This window comes from Taudactylus pleione, unplaced genomic scaffold (assembly GCF_031769625.1).
Source record: "Taudactylus pleione unplaced genomic scaffold, aTauple2 ptg000634l, whole genome shotgun sequence".
Lineage (NCBI taxonomy): Eukaryota > Metazoa > Chordata > Amphibia > Anura > Myobatrachidae > Taudactylus > Taudactylus pleione.
The window spans coordinates 1,676,222-1,694,824 of record NW_028285036.1 but is presented as its reverse complement, the minus strand read 5'-3'; the positions used below and the strand labels follow the sequence as shown (position 1 = coordinate 1,694,824).

At 47.1% G+C, this 18,603-nt stretch overlaps 1 protein-coding gene across 1 annotated transcript in view; it reads right to left on the bottom strand.

Annotated features, from left to right (window-relative positions):
• Positions 1 to 18,603, bottom strand: part of ITPR2 (inositol 1,4,5-trisphosphate receptor type 2) — a 318,547-nt gene that overhangs the window by 153,195 nt on the left and 146,749 nt on the right. Inside the window, exons 18-26 of the mRNA XM_088454805.1 lie at positions 16,169 to 16,354; positions 14,493 to 14,744; positions 12,389 to 12,533; positions 11,843 to 11,993; positions 6,533 to 6,720; positions 4,283 to 4,421; positions 3,944 to 4,001; positions 2,875 to 3,040; positions 1,365 to 1,541 (exon numbers count right to left, since the gene is read on the bottom strand). Of these exons, the coding sequence (XP_088310931.1) occupies positions 1,365 to 1,541; positions 2,875 to 3,040; positions 3,944 to 4,001; positions 4,283 to 4,421; positions 6,533 to 6,720; positions 11,843 to 11,993; positions 12,389 to 12,533; positions 14,493 to 14,744; positions 16,169 to 16,354 (1,462 nt within the window). The remainder of the gene's footprint in view (positions 1 to 1,364; positions 1,542 to 2,874; positions 3,041 to 3,943; positions 4,002 to 4,282; positions 4,422 to 6,532; positions 6,721 to 11,842; positions 11,994 to 12,388; positions 12,534 to 14,492; positions 14,745 to 16,168; positions 16,355 to 18,603) is intronic.

Here is an 18,603-nt window from a genome sequence, read left to right as displayed (position 1 = left end):
TCTCCTGCCTCTCTGAAAGCCGCACTGAGAAGCTCTGCTAGGGAATTCCTCCATGTGCCTTCCTGCCTCTCTGAAAGCCGCACTGAGAAGCTCTGCTAGGGAATTCCTCCATGTGCCTTCCTGCCTCTCTGAAAGCCACACTGAAAAGCTCTGCTAGGGAATTCTTCCATGTGCCTTCCTGCCTCCCTGAAAGCCACACTGAGAAGCTCTGCTAGGGAATTTCTCCATGTCCCTTTCAGCCTCTCTGAAAGCCGCACTGAGAAGCTCCGCTAGGGAATTCTTCCATGTGCTCTCCTGCCTCTCTGAAAGCCGCACTGAGAAGCTCTGCTAGGGAATTTCTCCATTGCCTTCCTGCCTCTCTGAAAGCCGCACTGAGAAGCTCTGCTAGGGAATTTCTCCATGTGCCTTCCTTCCCATCTGAAAGTCACACTGAGAAGCTCTGCTAGGGAATTTCTCCATGTCCCTTTCAGCCTCTCTGAAAGCCGCACTGAGAAGCTCCGCTAGGGAATTCTTCCATGTGCTCTCCTGCCTCTCTGAAAGCCGCACTGAGAAGCTCTGCTAGGGAATTCCTCCATGTGCCTTCCTGCCTCTCTGAAAGCCGCACTGAGAAGCTCCGCTAGGGAATTCCTCCATGTGCCTTCCTGCCTCTCTGAAAGCCGCTCTGAGAAGTTGTGCTACGAAAACAGTCCATATTCCCTCTTCCGTCATATTCCAGCGCAACCAGCCGTGGACACACAGCTTCCCTGTGGGCTCTATACCATCAGGGCGGTAAAGTGCGGCTCAGCGACGCTGCGGCCTCTGCAGCATTCTAACATCTGTTTTATGCTCTCAAGCATGAAGACGTGAGGGTCTGGCAGTGTCCTGTGGTTGCACTAGAGGGAGGACGAGATTGATGGTGTTTGGGGACAAAGAGGAATCAATCAAAATAATTGTATCAAGGTTTTAAAAGTTCACAATTAAAACACACACCCGTGCATACACCTGTACATACTCAGTTGCTTAGCATAACATAGACTGAGGGGTATATTTACTAAACTGCAGGTTTTTAGAACTGGAAGTGTTGTCCACAGCAACCAACCAGATTCTAACCATTATCAGTGCTAAATGATCAGCAGATTCTGACTAGTTGCTATGGGCAACATCACCACTTCTAAAAACCCGTACTTTAGTGTGTGTTTACATTCGTGTTGTATATGATGAGAGCAAAGCTGTAGTAGGTCCGAACTTTTACCATCTGGTTGCACCGTACAATACTCCGTGTTCCTGGCAGGGGGTGCAGAGGACTTGTCTTTACCATTTTCAGATCTTTGTTTAATCAGCCGGTAAATGAAAGGGAAGCCGAAGACCTGAGATGTATAATTTACCTCACTAATCTGCTCTTTGCCGTCCTTGGCCTGCCCGTCTCCCAGTTCCTCGTTCTCGTAACTATTGCTCTTTTCAACCCAAAGTTCAGACTTCTCCACCGTCAGCCGTAATTGGTCCAGGTCGGCCTTGATCTGCTTGTAGTTGTCAACATCCTGATTGGACACCAGTAACTGAACCTGCACACAGGACATGACATAAGCCAGGATTAATAGTTAAAAAGAGATCACTCCTGTCTTGCAAACACCGTATAACGTGTATCATCATGAGTGGACATTGTCTGGTAAAAATTTCTGGTAGAGCACCGTACAACCAAACCGCCAATATGGAGACCGGCAATATGGAAAGCTGATTATGCAGGCGCAGAGCAAACGTTGTTTTGTAACATGCGCCTATATTTACAGGAAGGTGCGAGGACTTACGGGGTTAAGGTGTCAGTCTTTGCAAATACAAATATGTTTCTTCAGGTGGTAGGAGCTGAGAAGATCGGGGGGTGCAGGCTAAACACATGAATCCATCCACTTATACACCCTCAGGCAACAACAAGATTTTGTGCCATCGGGGGGAGGGGGGGGGGGAGAGATTTGCTTTATAGCAATAAATAGGTAGAGCAAGCTCATTTTTTTGCAGAGGGCTGTGCAGATTACCCCCATGCTCCTTATACACGTGTCCTCATACTTCTAGGGGTCAATCCTATTAAGTGCGAATTGCGGGATGCGAGGAGCGATTTTCACTTCGAATTCGCGTAGCGAATTCATTTTGCAATCCAATTAGCAACTTGCATTGGTCGGACTGAACTCGCAACTTTCCACTCACACCTCCCTGAGGGTGAGAGATGGAAAGGAAAATCTTTATTTTAAGGTTAAAATGTCGGGACCCTGTGCTGAACCCCTTGGACACCCCCCTAATGACCAATTAGGCAACTGGAAGTTTCTAATTAGCTTATTTAGTCCAATAATTACATGTCATTTTTTGGGGTAAAAAAAATAAAATAATTGTATTTATAATTTTTTTTCCATTTTTCAAGGTGCCCTCATAGTACCCCAAAATCACCCCTTTTCCTACCTTTTTTTTTGCATTTTTAGTTTCATTCGTTTGAGATTAAACAAAAAGTTGTTTATTTTTAATTTTCTTGCATTTAAAAAAAAAAAAAAAAAGCACAAATCAGCCATTTGACACCATATGAAAACCTACAGTACGTCCTAATGGCCACAAACAGCCGTCTATACGGGCCTGCTAACGAAACTATCCATTTTGAGGGGTCCAGGATGGTCTCCCCACATTTTCTTGCATTTCTCGCAAATCTCACTTGGCAGTCACGTCGCACCCCTCCGCTGCGAGTAGAGCGAATAGACATTTTTAATTGGATTGGAGAATTGTCGGGAGTGCGCTTCGTAGCCATGTGTGCGGGTTTCAAGAAACAAACTCGCTACTTGCAATTCGCACCTAATTGGATCGAGCCCCTGGTCTCAATGCGCCACGAGACACCAGTATGTCTGGAGCTGCTCGTACCTGTCTGAAGGCCTGCAGGACCTCTGCTCTTTGGCTGAAGTGCTTGAAAAGTAGCTGAAGGGCCCCGGACAGCAGCGGCGGGTAATCGTGCATAATGAGATGAATGAGGACTCGCAGGAAGGTTCTGCCGCCTTCATCGTCCAGTTCCACAGGGTTCTTCTCTTTACTTAAAAAAAACAAATATGGATGACAGGAATATGAGCAGACATCAGCTATATCAGAGATTAATGTACTTAACCTGAAAAGCGTTCACATATCACATGATTAGCGCTACATGGAACTAACTGACCTTGTCCCTGTGTATTTCAGACGGTCTTCCTGTAAAGAATGAGGTCACCCTAAACTAAGACCATACAGCATTGTAACATAGCACACAGGGCCTGATACTAATTTATGCGCTATTGCTGCCCGCAGATGCGATTTGAGTAAATACTCTAATGCAACGCTGTGACTCGTACCGAGTCGCCCACCGGAGCCGTCGCAGCTGTACACATACGCAGCACTGGACGCAGATCATGCAAACATCGACTCCCTGAGTGTGTCTGTGGTCACTCAGATAGACCGCCACAAGTGAGACGCCGGAGCCATGTTATTGGCTAACTGGAACGCAGATACAGCCGTAAATGGCCGGGACGCGCCTCTGTTATAGCCGCCACTCCCTGTAACCTCCCGCAAAACATTCGCTTCCTGTCAATCACATTTGCGAATGAATCATCACTGTAAGCGCAATTCAAATGCCGCTCATGCGCATTGCGACTGTGACATGCGCGGACCACCGATAATCGCTCAATTGCGTGAACGTCGGGAGATCGCATAACTATGATTGAGGCTCATAGGACACTGCCAGCCAATCACTGCAAATGATGAAGATTTAGGAATCATTTCGCCGTCCCTCGTTTTATTCGCCATTTCAGTATAACGGACTCCTTTCCTCCCGGGGGGGGGGGGGGGGGGGGGAGTTGGGCAAATAACATGCATAACATTCAATTAAAGACCATTATTTCAGACATAAAATTAAGCACTTTTCTACACTTGCTTTGAAATAATGTCCAAATGTGAACTCACTCACCATCCAGCAAACATGGTCTCTGCCCGCGCGGCGATTTCATCAATATCCGGAACGACAGCTTTAGAGGGAAAAATATTTGTTATAACAACTAAACTGGAACCCAGCTCTCCAATCATGGGTGTAACTACCACAAGTGTAGGGGGTGGGGTGCAGCTGCAATGGGGTCCATAGCTAGTCAAAGTTACTTGTGTTATATACATTTTTCACCATTGGGTGGCACATATGGGCCCGTACAAACTTTTACTATGGGGCCTTCAAATACCTAGTTACGCCCCTGTCTCCAATCATCACCTCAGGTTACAATTACAGTAAGAAATATCACACACTTCTACAACTCACCGGAAATTGTGGGCGTATCGGGGGGAGAGATGGTAGACGCCGTGGAGTTCTCCACACTGGCGCCATTATCCCCGAACTCCTTCTTGTAGATAGACAGCATGTAAGATATCCTGTAATCCAGTCTCACGCTGAGTATAAACTGCGAGACACAAAATGATACACGCGCCACATTCACATCAACACGTAAAACCACAAGTTTTTAAAAAAATTTTATTAAAAATAAAAAACATATTTAGAGAATGGTCTGGACGAGTCACTTTGGATCTGAAAAGCAAATTCCGCTCAAAATTGGGCATAATGAAAGGGGATGTCCGCTATGGATGTCCTGTTAACAAATTGAGACCCCTCCCTCCATACACTGGCAGAAATCAGCTCTAAGTGAGGCAGAAAACCGCTTGCACTATGAAACCCGTCCTCATATTAGGACCATGGACGGTGAGAAGGGTCATGTCCCCCGTACTGGATTCAGGTAACTGTAGGGACTCGGAGGCACTAGTGATAGCCAGTACCGATAGCCTGTACCGAGGACGCCTTCAAAAGTGGACAAACCCCTTTAAGGCCCGTATTCAATTGGCCGCGATAAGCCGTTTTCGGCGAAAAGTTTCCGCCGATGATGTCATTTCGCTAGGCGAGAACTTATCCCCGTATTCAACTCCGAAGACTTTACGCCGGTGCGAAAAGTCTGCACCTTGTAAGCAGCGGAAAAGATTTGCCTCTGAATGCAGGCGGAAAAAAAAGTTCAGAATTGGGGGTTTGGGGTGCAAAGTTGCGGAAACACCACTGTAGCCTTTGGGACAGTCCCCCAAAGGTAAACTGGGTCAAAAAAAGTTTGAACAAAAAAACTTTAGATCACCCCAAAAAAGTACTTTCGTTTTGGGGGCGAAAAAGTTCAAAGTTGGGGGACAAACTTAAAAACGAGCAAAATAGACTCCAGGGGGGTCCCAATGTATGCCCCAGGTGTTTTTTTGATTGCAGGTATTTGCTGAAGGTGCGTTTTTTTTTAAACTTCACTTTAGCGATTTTTTACCTTGCTAGCACCCATTTTCATGTACCCCAAATTTGCTGGGACAACTTATTTTTGCAAAACAAACCTGCTAAATGCTCTTCTTCACCACTTGTGCAAAGACGCTAAACAGCAGCTATTGAGAACATTTAAGCACAACTAATACCTTCAGCGGGGCTATTCGGGGATATCCATAGTGATCCTCCATGTCAGTGCATCTTTTGGGGAGTATCAGACTGATTTCCCCCAATCTGACAGCACTTTTCGCCTGTTTGAGTTTCGCCGGGACGCGTTTTTCGCACCCTTTGGAATTGAATAGGGAGAAAAGCGGCCGCGCGCACGAAAAGTGTTTTCTCCAAAAACACGCGATGTAGGCGAAAAGTCCAGCAGGCGAAACTTAGCAGACTCTCCGCAGCTAATTGAATACGGGTCTAAGTGAGATAAAATATAAATTTGGTATTTAGCTGTGCTCCATTAATTATGGAGGTTCCCCAACAAGCCTAACGGAACAAACTCTCCTGCTGTATCGGCCTTGGTCAGGGTTGTCCAAGTCTCTGTCCTATAAATTTATCCAGGATCTCCTGATCAGGACAGTCAGACGCATCTCGGTAGGACCCGTTAAACTGCCAGATCCCAGTTTGATATTTTATTTCATTTTACATTTTATTTTACTTTATTTATTTTATTTTACATTTGATATTTTATTTTACCTCACTTTATTAGTCTTTAACTTGTGGCCACAGCCTACACAAAGTGAAGACAGATAGGTAATCTACATAACATTGTGAGTTATTCCCTAGCAACCACTCCCAATGCGCGGAAAGTGCCCTCAGTGAGGCCAACGGTCACTAGTTATAACCTGACAACCTCATAATTAAGGATTCATGATGTCATATATTCTGCTGCCTTTTGGTGAAAAAACCAACACGTATTAAAGATGTGCCTAACCTATCTACTTGTGAGCTGACAACATCAGGCCATACGTACTGTGTCAAATGAGAATGACAAGCGGTTAGATTCTCACTTTGATAGGACAATGTTGCGGCTCTTTACAAAATCAGCGTGAGAACAGTAAGTTGGACTGTGTTCCATATGGTACACTGAGCTGTATTATGACGCAGTGGCACAACTCCCAGAGTGTCCAGGTTAGAGGGTAAAGGGGGCGCGGGCACCTACAGAATACCAGGGTACACAGGGCTGGAGATCTTTTATAGCCGGGACACATATTACATAGTTGTGTTCTCCACCTGCAAGATCTCGATGATTTTCAGTTTGGTGTCCATGACGGTGATATCTTCATGGTCGGCGGTCGGTTTGCTGGAGTGCAGGCCAGGCTGAACGTCGGGCACCGCCATGGGCAGGATGGACCCGCGGCTAAGAACCATCTGCGTCATCATCTCCCCCACACCGTGAATGGTCCGCATGACGTTGTTACCTGGAACAGTAAGAGAGAATATCAGTAACCCGGGGATATGGGCCTGGCCATAAAACCACACAGCCGGCTGCTATAGGGGACTCATTTCAGCTCTCTTACTGACGCGGGCTCACCCAGGACTAGTCACTAGACCAGGCCTGGCCAACCTGTGGCTCTCCAGCACGCTTTACCAGCTGCTCGCCTGGAGCGTATGCTGGGACTTGTAGTTTCACAATAGCTGGAGAGCCACAGGTTGGCCAGGCCGGCACAAGATGTACATTTCTTATTTGGGTTATTTTCATCGTAACTTCCAGACAGATGCCAGGAGGACCTTACAATCCAGGGCTACCACCATCAGCATAAACAAGCCTTTCCTGAAGAAAGATAGATTTTTCCCCTTTAACACAGAAAACTACATTAACAACTGATATACAGTATGTATAGAAGGACGGGGTGCACTAAGGGCGAACATGTGGTAAAACAGCCGAAAATGGCGTTTTCGGGGGTTTACCACATTCCCCATATATACAAAGCACCGGAATGCTTTGCGCGATGGGTAACGCCACCTACAGGAAGCGATGCTTAGTACATCCTGCCCTAAGAGTCTAAGGAGTAAATTTACTAAGATGGGAGTTCTATTTAAGAAGTGATGTTGCCCATAGAAACCAATTATATTCTACTTCTCATTTTTTCTAGCACCTTCTAGAAGATAATATCTGGAATCTGATTGGTTGCTATGGGCAACATCACTTCTTAATAGAACTCCCATCTTAGTAAATTTACCCTTAAGACTAGTCCAACACGAACACGGAAGACTGTGTTTATCAGGCGTCCAATAAAAGCCCATATACATGACACTGCGGGACCAGACCATCACATACGTAAGGTGTCAGTCCGATTTCCTGGCAGGTTACCATTAAAGACCCCAGGTTTGCTGTGTACCCGACATGTCTGTGAACGATGTCATTCGCTGACATATCTCACCTGCTCTGCAGCACAGCAGATGGGCGATATATCTGCAGATATAACTGCAAATCTGGCCATGTGTACGGCCGGTCAGCCGACCAGCCGGTACGCTCATTCGCCGGTGACTGACAGCTCAGGGGACACACATCGAGCGGCCGATCGGTAAGTCTGTATAGCTTACCTGATCGGCTGCCGTGTCGGTGGATCCCAGCCCTGGTCTACTAGCAGAGCTGACCATCCCGTACAGTTGTCATTGTTTGTCTTCTCTTCCTCACCATCCCTTTATCCCAGAGCTCTCATGTCAATCTTGTGACATGCATGATAGTAACACTATAGTTATGGGGCTAGTCATATGTACGGCATTATACAATGTCAGCCGGAAAATAAATAATAGAAAAGAGGTAGCGACAGAGGATACAGGAAAAACATAAAACCATGTGTAACATGCTACATACAGGCTCCTCTGCTAAGCGCAAACAAGCAAAGGAACGCCAAGAGGCCGAAGTGCCCTATAATGAATTATTGCATTAATACTGTGATATTTCTTTTTCTACGCCAAAACAAACAAAGAACGAGGTCTCTGGTCAACCAACAACCGCTCGCTACAGCCAGATATCGGTGATTGAGAAGATTTACAGGAAATCATTAGCAAGCACCCATCACAATGGGCAAACCTTCCCAACTCCCGTCACGGTACGGAAACTTTTAAATAGATATTTATGAGTTTTACACAATGTCTTTTCCTATTAAATGTTCCCGTATCTGCGTTTTTAGTGGTCGTTTAAGAAACTTTTTTTTTCCTTCTCTTTTGCAAGAAGCGAGGTATTATATACAATACAAACTGACAGCTTAAACTTCTGCTAATTAAGAGCCTGGAAAAACTATTAAAACATGCTAAATTACGAGCCGAGCTGTCTAGGACCATCCGTTCTGCCGTTTCATATCCACAATGAACTCGCCCGCACTTGATACGAGCGGGCTAATGACTGGCGAGACAATGGATGGCCCGAAGCCACTGACTATTGTAGCAGCTCATTAACCTGCCTGCTGTATGAGTGACACATTCTACCTTGCAGGTTTAAAAGCTATGATAAGAGCTCCAGCACACAAAGGGGGAACATATGCCATTTATACCCCACTTCAGACTGGCAGACGAGGGAACGAAAAAAAAAGAAACGGATGAGAAAAAAGAAAAAAAAAAGAAAAAGTGGTAAAATTAAGGCAGTAACATTAACAAGATTTATAACTCAGCGCGATACGACTCAATAGCGTTCAGCCGAATATTTTAACAGGCGACGGACATTGCGCTGACCCCGCACCACCATGTAAGACGGATTTTGAAGACGTTGCGACGAAATTAAATCCGACGGCTCTTTTTTCCGGCAGGGACTCGCAAAGTGCTGATGAGCGGAGATGGATCATTTACCGCCTATGGAATTATGTAGATGTGATATAACTGTGCAATAACCGCTCACATTATATTGCCCAAGACTGGGGCTTACCGGCCAAACATCTACCATCTATACGTATTCATAATAAAAAAATATATATTTGTAACAGACAGCCGCTCGCGAGTGGGTCTGAATCAGGCCCTATATTTACTAAAGGTCGATTTTAATCGATTTAAAATCAATCAACATCGATGTTTTGTTTCTGGGGCTAAATCACACATTTACTAATACTTAAAAAATCAATTCAAAAGTTGACTTAGTAAATGTGTGATTTAGCCCCAGAAACACAACATCGATGTTGATTGATTTTAAATAGATTAAAATCAACCTTTAGTAAATATACCCCCTAGGGCCTGATTCGGAGAGGTACGCTAATGCCGCCGCAAATTTGTACACAGCGCGAAAATATGCAAATGGCGCAGCCGCAGGGATTTGTATTAAGACGCCCACTGGCGGCTTCGCAAATTCAAACGACACATACAAGGATGCAGTAACAGTCGCAGATCGATCAGAAGAATATCGGAATTCTGAGTAGTTCTATCGTAGGGCAGAATGGCTGCAGGAACTGAGGCGCCGGAGAATTTTTTTTTACTGCGTGCAGATCTTAGACATCCCCCTGAAAATGGCCGCGACGCACCTGCGTTTTGGTCACATATGAAAAAAAACAAACAGGTACATAGGCCAATTGCAGACATGAGTCAAACAGACACAAGTCCTTATTAGTAGTACAGAGTATTTATATATTCCTGTTAGCAGATGTATAACAAAAAATATTTGTCAAAGCGTAGTACCACGCTCATCATGGCGGCTCACCGGAAGCTGACACACCATACCGGGATGGAGTACCATGGGGACCACAATTTATGGTATTTGCCCAGGAACTTCCTGTTAAGTGTACGGATACCTCTCATATTGTATTGTGTGATTTACTAATGCAATCCATTTATGCAAATCAGGGGGAGTAGCCCCAAGGCAATTTCTAGCTGCAATAACCTCGGTTAGTATTAGCAGCTAGAAGACATTTATAGGTCGTGGCATTAAAGGGGTCTTCCAGAGAAAAACCTAATAAAAGAGGGTCGAGTGGAAGCAGCGTCACAGATACAACCCCAAACCTTCCACCAAAACTGCGCACGTCCCTACATTCCCACAGTCAGGGCCGGCGCTAGGCTGCGCTGCGCCCAGCGCCGTCCTGCGTTGCCGCCCCTTCCCTCCTCCGCTCCCTCCCAGCTGAGCTTAAATATAGCCCATAGCGCTGGGAGGGAGGTGGGCGTTTCCTGCGCCCTCCGGAAACAGTAGCGCTCCGGGCGACGGACCGGCTTGCCCGTGCCTGGAGCCGCTACTGCCCACAGTAAATGCCAGTAAGCAGCCTCTGAGACCCCACATCTTTTATAACGTGTCTGTCCTAACTGAACAATTTTTTAAGTTCTAAAAACAAGGATGACCTAGCAAAACAGGGACACATGGGAGTTCTAAGCGGTGCCTCCAACTCTGCCCAATGCCAAAAGCAAAGCTGGGCATGAATCAGCAAAGCAGCTAAACTCTAGCACCCAGTATTATCCATCATGGCAGGTGGTTCTAATGAAGACAACTGACCAAACAGCTATAACACTCCAAGGGAGAAATGGAATAGCCTGCGCAATGCAGGAATCGGCGAGTTCCTGGCAAGACCGCCCAATGTTTTAAAGGGGTAATGGTTTAAAAGGCAAAACCAACCTGGTCTTGCCTTTTAAATAATTGCCCCATTAAAACATCGGGCATTCTTGCAGAGAACTCGTCGATGCCCGCATTGCGCAGGCTATTACATTTACCCCCAGGGCTTCAATAATCGGGCCGATACACCAAATGGTAAATCAGATACAGAGGTGCCATTCTGACTTTGGTTAAGTCTTGTGGTGCAGACACCAGGTTGAATGGAAGTACTTGAAAGAAGTGGAGGAAAGTGCCCCATAGGCTCAGCAATCTACCATCTCCTAGGGACACATCACGTCTGGAGGATCTCAAGAACTTCATGTTGACATGATGACCCTTCACAAACATATTGGGTATTTTAAGGCCTAAATCAGACTATGAGGTAATTTCTGAGTGACAGAACCAAATAGAACAAAAACACAGACCAGTCATGCGAGTCTAAAAAGGGACTGAAGGTGGTGGTGGTGGTGGTGGGGGGGGTATTCTTGAAGTTCAAGGAGCAGCTGCAGGACACCACCCCATGACCTGTGATGGAGGATTAAAGCTTCTCACTGAAGAAAGGATCTTCCACTAACAACCCTGAAGAACCACATGCCATGTTGGGAGGAACAAGAAGCTCTTGGTCAATGGAATCAGACTTCAGCTTGGACAAGGAAGACTTCATCTCAGATTGAGTCCAACCTTGTGTTGAAGGAGAATAAAAACCAGACTTCATTCAGGTCTGTTCTGTGGCATAAAGGTGCATATGTTGGGCAGGCTGTGAATCGTGAGAAGATTGGGTCTAACAACAGAGTAGACTGGAGGCCACTGGGTTACCTGACTGCCATAGTGAACAATGCACCCCTATCCCAGCAAGTATAGTCACCGTGGCATTAGCCAGGATTCCTAGGCAAATACTATGCATCGGAGCCCCAAGCAACAGGCTCAAACATTGGGTCTACAGCAGGAAAGGCCAACTTTGGCAATGTTATATATAAGATATGGAGATAAAAACGTAGATACAATTAAAAGAAGCGACATTATTGGTTATTCCTTACCTCCATCCTGGAATTTGCTCATCCTCTCCAGGTACGAAGACATGGGGTTCTGGACAATGTCGAGAATGGCCAGCAGCGTCCGGGTCAGCCGAAGCAGCTCGCTGAAACTGTAGAATCCAAAGTAGATGAGGTTCCGAGCCAGGTGAACGACCTGCAAAGGACAGGGAGATAGAGAACGTGTTAGGGAAGATTCAGAACTCGGCCATTTGGAGCATTACCAGGGAAGACAACGCTGGCAGCGTCCACATTTGGTCCGCACTATACAGACAGATCCATATTACAGTGCTGGAGGACAGGACTGAAACCTGGAGGCTAATAAATCAATGAATGCCCCGACCCACCAAGTGCCCCATTTACTGTACATCTTATGCCTCAATCTCCAGCTTCTGGAATCTCCCGACCCTTTGAGGTCCTGAAAAGCTGCTGCATTGTGGTACGGTCCAGCAGTGTTCAGACAAGACCAGTCAATAACAGGAGAAGGTTCTAATGAGGTAACAAGGGGTGATGGTTAGGGGGTATGAGAGTCACATGTATACAGCCCAGTACCTCATACGTTAGTTTATTCTTCTCTTTGTCACCAAAAGGAAAAGGCTGAGTCACAACTTCTTTCAGATATTCTTCTACAAACTCCATGGTAAGAGCAAACTTCCTCTTCATCTCATCTCTGGATGAGTCCGTAAAGGAGTCATAGCTGGCAGCACAAATGAAGAAAAACAAATTAGATGTTTAATAAAGAGTTGTGTTTGATACCACAATCTTCTACAACCAGGAGACTCCTCTAGTTACTCTGTGCTGCTGGGGACCCTGCTCCTCCCACTATATAGATCTCAGTCTGTGGCTTCCTGCTGCCTCCATTCCCCTCCTCACATCATGTCACTGCCCCTGTCACATGCAGCCCTGTCCTTACTAACACGTCATCTCCTGATATACTCTGTGCTGCTGGGGACCCTGCTCCTCCCACTATATAGATCTCAGTCTGTGGCTTCCTGCTGCCTAAATTCTCCTCCTCACATCATGTCACTGCCCCTGTCACCACTAATACATCACTCATCTCCTGACATACTCTGTGCTGCTGGGCACCCTGCTCCTCCCACTATATAACTCTCAAGTCTGTGGCTTCCTGCTGCCCCCATTCCCCTCCTCACATCATGTCACTGCCCCTGTCACATGCAGCCCTGTCCTCACTAACACGTCATCTCCTGATATACTCTGTGCTGCTGGGCACCCTGCTCCTCCCACTATATAACTCTCAAGTCTGTGGCTTCCTGCTGCCCCCATTCCCCTCCTCACATCATGTCACTGCCCGTCACATGCAGCCCTGTCCTCACTAACACATCACTCATTTCCTGATATACTCTGTGCTGCCGGGGACCCTGCTCCTTCCATTATATAACTCTCAGTCTGTGGCTTCCTGCTGCCTCCATTCCCCTCCTCACATCATGTCATTGCCCCTGTCACATGCAGCTCTGTCCTCACTAACACATCACTCATTTCCTGATATACTCTGTGCTGCTGGGGACACTGCTCCTCCCACTATATAACTCTCAGTCTGTGGCTTCCTGGTGCCTCCATTCCTCTCCTCACATCATATCACTGCCCCTGTCACATGCAGCCCTGTCCTCACTAACACATCACTCATTTCCTGATATACTCTGTGCTGCTGGGGACCCTGCTCCTTCCATTATATAACTCTCAGTCTGTGGCTTCCTGCTTCCACTATATAACTTTGTCTACGAATTCCTTTTTCATCTTATTCCCCTTCTCACATCAGGACACTGCCTCAGCCCTGTCCTCACTCACGCAATCACTATAGTGGACAGGTCACTGTCTCCTACAAGATCAGCTCATCTCCTGAAATACACGGTGCTGCTTTGACTGATAGATGAATCTGATAAGCAGGGTACACAGTGGAGAGCATGAGCAGACTGACTATAATAAGACGCTCTTACCCTAGTCAAACACACCTTAACCTATCATTATTTCCAATACACCCAACGCTTCTCATATAATCCATCGCAATTTACTGAGAGCAGAAAAGTCACTGGAATGGAGAGACGGTCAGGGGGGGATTACAGTGAGGTTATAACACACAGGCGCAGAAAAACTACACCAGCATTGGCATTTTAGACATATATTACAATAATAATCTATAATGTACTTTACATAATGCAGTGACATTTCCCATAAAACTCCATTTTATTTTATTTCATTATTATGAACAGCGCCACCATTTTTGAACTTAATGCTTCGCAGCGCAATGGCCTGTTAGAAAATATGTTTGTGTCCAGTCAGAGAGGTTTCGTTGATGTGCACTACACAAAAATGTATCCGTCAGGGGCGTGCAGGCAGCCATTTTGGGGTAGCCTAATAGCCTGGAGAACGCAGCCAATGTTGCTTGGATCTAGTAACATCACTCAGGCATATGGGTCCTTGTGAAAGGATAGGCTGAAGCACACACAATGGCTGCCTACACCCTGTGTAGGTGATGGGTACCCAGTAATGTTTACTTTTACCTCACCTGAGCAAGCGGTATGGCTGCTCCTATATTAATGCTAATAGATTATTATTATTTATACTTAATCCTTCCCCAAACCATGATTTACAAACACTTATTCCGTTCTGCTGGACACACGGGGGGGAGAGAACTCACTCGTGGATGCTGATCCGTGTGGGGATCTCGGTCCACAACCTGGCATACTTCACGGGGACCACCGATTCCTGGGGGTCCCGATCCACATGTATGTGCAGCATGAGGCGGCAGAAGGAGGCGCGCAGGTCATAGGGGAGGCTCTCGTCAGACATACAGCGCAGGATTAGGTCCACCGACAGCTGCGTGGAGATCTGGTTGATGGCTAGGTACTGCCGGTCCAGGCACATCTGTGCAAAGAGGTTCAGCTGGTACCTGTGCAGGGAGAAAGTACAGCATGAACAGATCTGAGTGTGCAACAATAAATGGTCTTCTGCTCTTATAAAATATACATATAATATGCTTTAAATATATAAATACAGAGCAGATTTTATCAAGTACCCATCTGCAATTCATTAACCCTTTTACATATGCATTGTACATTACATCATAGCTGTCTGCAGCCAGTTCTGTAGCATCGGGGCATAGTGAGTTGTGTATATCTCCCACATCGGGGCATAGTGAGTTGTGTATATCTCCCACATCGGGGCATAGTGAGTTGTGTATATCTCCCACATCGTGGCATAGTGAGTTGTGTATATCTCCCACATCGGGGCATAGTGAGTTATGTATATCTCCCACATCGGGGCATAGTGAGTTATGTATATCTCCCACATCGGGGCATAGTGAGTTGTGTATATCTCCCACATCGGAGCATAGTGAGTTGTGTATATCTCCCACATCGGGGCATAGTGAGTTGTGTATATCTCCCACATCGTGGCATAGTGAGTTGTGTATATCTCCCACATCGGAGCATAGTGAGTTATGTATATCTCCCACATCGGGGCATAGTGAGTTGTGTATATCTCCCACATCGGGGCATAGTGAGTTGTGTATATCTCCCACATCGTGGCATAGTGAGTTGTGTATATCTCCCACATCGTGGCATAGTGAGTTATGTATATCTCCCACATCGTGGCATAGTGAGTTATGTATATCTCCCACATCGGGGCATAGTGAGTTATGTATATCTCCCACATCGGGGCATAGTGAGTTATGTATATCTCCCACATCGGGGCATAGTGAGTTATGTATATTTCCCACATAAGGGCATAGTGAGTTGTGTATATCTCCCACATCGGGGCATAGTGAGTTGTGTATATCTCCCACATCGGAGCATAGTGAGTTGTGTATATCTCCCACATCGGGGCATAGTGAGTTATGTATATCTCCCACATCGGGGCATAGTGAGTTATGTATATCTCCCACATCGGGGCATAGTGAGTTATGTATATCTCCCACATAAGGGCATAGTGAGTTGTGTATATCTCCCACATCGGAGCATAGTGAGTTGTGTATATCTCCCTCATCGGGGCATAGTGAGTTCTGTATATCTCCCACATCGTGGCATAGTGAGTTGTGTATATCTCCCACATCGGGGCATAGTGAGTTGTGTATATCTCCCACATCGGGGCATAGTGAGTTATGTATATCTCCCACATCGGGGCATAGTGAGTTGTGTATACGTCTCTGTGCAGGTCTGCCTCAGATCGCAGTAACTCGTACACGTCCTTACAGTGCCTGGTCTATGCTTGTGTGCCCATTTCCCTACTGGATCACCAAGCGTAAGGTGACACATGTGGCCAGTCTGTATATGGGTGTGGGCGTACTCTTTGTGAACAGCCAGTAAGGATTCGCACCTGTAGTAGTTCAATACTTCTAGATCAGCTTTGGTGCCTTCCTTGGCTTCCTGTGCGAGGTGTCGTATCGCCTTCCCATGTGGTTCCTTATTGCTGTCGATCCAATATAACCAGACCTCCTCCTCATCTATGTCGTCCGTGAGCACAGAGCACTCCAAGGGGTTGTCCATCTGCATAGAGATGAGCCTGGAACGAGAGGTGTGACCTCTGTATTAAATTATATCGCATTTGGCACAATGTTGTTTCTGATACAACTGCTGGTCTCTAACTAATCCTCAGACTGGCTATAGGTGGGTCAGTCCCTGCAGATGTGCTAATGGTCAGACTGGCTATAGGTGGGTCAGTCCCTGCGGATGTGCTAATGGTCAGACTGGCTATAGGTGGGTCAGTCCCTGCGGGTGTGCTAATGGTCAGACTGGCTATAGGTGGGTCAGTCCCTGCGGATGTGCTAATGGTCAGGCTGGCTATAGGTGGGTCAGTCCCTGCGGATGTGCTAATGGTCAGATTGGCTATAGGTGGGTCAGTGCCTGCAGATGTGCTAATGGTCAGATTGGCTACAGGTGGGTCAGTCCCTGCAGATGTGCTAATGGTCAGACTGGCTACAGGTGGGTCAGTCCCTGCGGATGTGCTAATGGTCAGACTGGCTACAGGTGGGTCAGTCCCTGCGGATGTGCTAATGGTCAGACTGGCTACAGGTGGGTCAGTCCCTGCGGATGTGCTAATGGTCAGGCTGGCTATAGGTGGGTCAGTCCCTGCGGATGTGCTAATGGTCAGATTGGCTATAGGTGGGTCAGTCCCTGCAGATGTGCTAATGGTCAGACTAGCTATAGGTGGGTCAGTCCCTGCGGATGTGCTAATGGTCAGACTGGCTATAGGTGGGTCAGTCCCTGCGGATGTGCTAATGGTCAGACTGGCTATAGGTGGGTCAGTCCCTGCGGATGTGCTAATGGTCAGACTGGCTATAGGTGGGTCAGTCCCTGCGGATGTGCTAATGGTCAGACTGGCTATAGGTGGGTCAGTCCCTGCAGATGTGCTAATGGTCAGACTGGCTATAGGTGAGTCAGTCCCTGCGGATGTGCTAATGGTCAGACTGGCTATAGGTGGGTCAGTCCCTGCGGGTGTGCTAATGGTCAGACTGGCTATAGGTGAGTCAGTCCCTGCGGATGTGCTAATGGTCAGACTGGCTATAGGTGGGTCAGTCCCTGCAGATGTGCTAATGGTCAGACTGGATATAGGTGGGTCAGTCCCTGCGGATGTGCTAATGGTCAGACTGGATATAGATGAGTCAGTCCCTGTGGATGTGCTAATGGTCAGACTGGCTATAGGTGGGTCAGTCCCTGCGGATGTGCTAATGGTCAGGCTGGCTATAGGTGAGTCAGTCCCTGCGGATGTGCTAATGGTCAGACTGGCTATAGGTGGGTCAGTCACTGCAGATGTGCTAATGGTCAGACTGGCAATAGGTGGGTCAGTCCCTGCGGATGTGCTAATGGTCAGACTGGCTATAGGTGGGTCAGTCCCTGCGGATGTGCTAAGGGTCAGACTGGATATAGATGAGTCAGTCCCTGCAGATGTGCTAATGGTCAGACTGGCTATAGGGGAGTCAGTCCCTGCGGATGTGCTAATGGTCAGACTGGCTATAGGTGAGTCAGTCCCTGCGGATGTGCTAATCCTCAGACTGGCTATAGGTGAGTCAGTCCCTGCGGATGTGCTGATGCTCAGACTGGCTATAGGTGGGTCAGTCCCTGCGGATGTGCTAATGGTCAGGCTGGCTATAGGTGGGTCAGTCCCTGCAGATGTGCTAATGGTCAGACTGGTTATAGGTGAGTCAGTCCCTGCGGATGTGCTAATGGCCAGACTGGATATAGATGAGTCAGTCCCTGCGGATGTGCTAATGGTCAGACTGGCTATAGGTGGGTCAGTCCCTGCGGATGTGCTAATGGTCAGACTGGCTATAGATGAGTCAGTCCCTGCGGATGTGCCAATGATCAGGCTGGCTATAGGTGGGTCAGTCCCTGCGGATGTGCTAATGGTCAGGCTGGCTATAGGTGGGTCAGTCCCTGCGGATGTGCTAATGGTCAGACTGGCTATAGGTGGGTCAGTCCCTGCAGATGTGCTAATGGTCAGACTGGATATAGAGGAGTCAATCCCTGCAGATGTGCTAAAGGTCAGACTGGCTATAGGTGAGTCAGTCCCTGCAGATGTGCTAATGGCCAGACTGGCTATAGGTGGGTCAGTCCCTGCGGATGTGCTAATGGTCAGACTGGCTATAGGTGGGTCAGTCCCTGCGGGTGTGCTAATGGTCAGACTGGCTATAGGTGGGTCAGTCCCTGCGGATGTGCTAATGGTCAGACTGGCTATAGGTGAGTCAGTCCCTGCAGATGTGCTAATGGCCAGACTGGCTATAGGTGGGTCAGTCCCTGCAGATGTGCTAATGG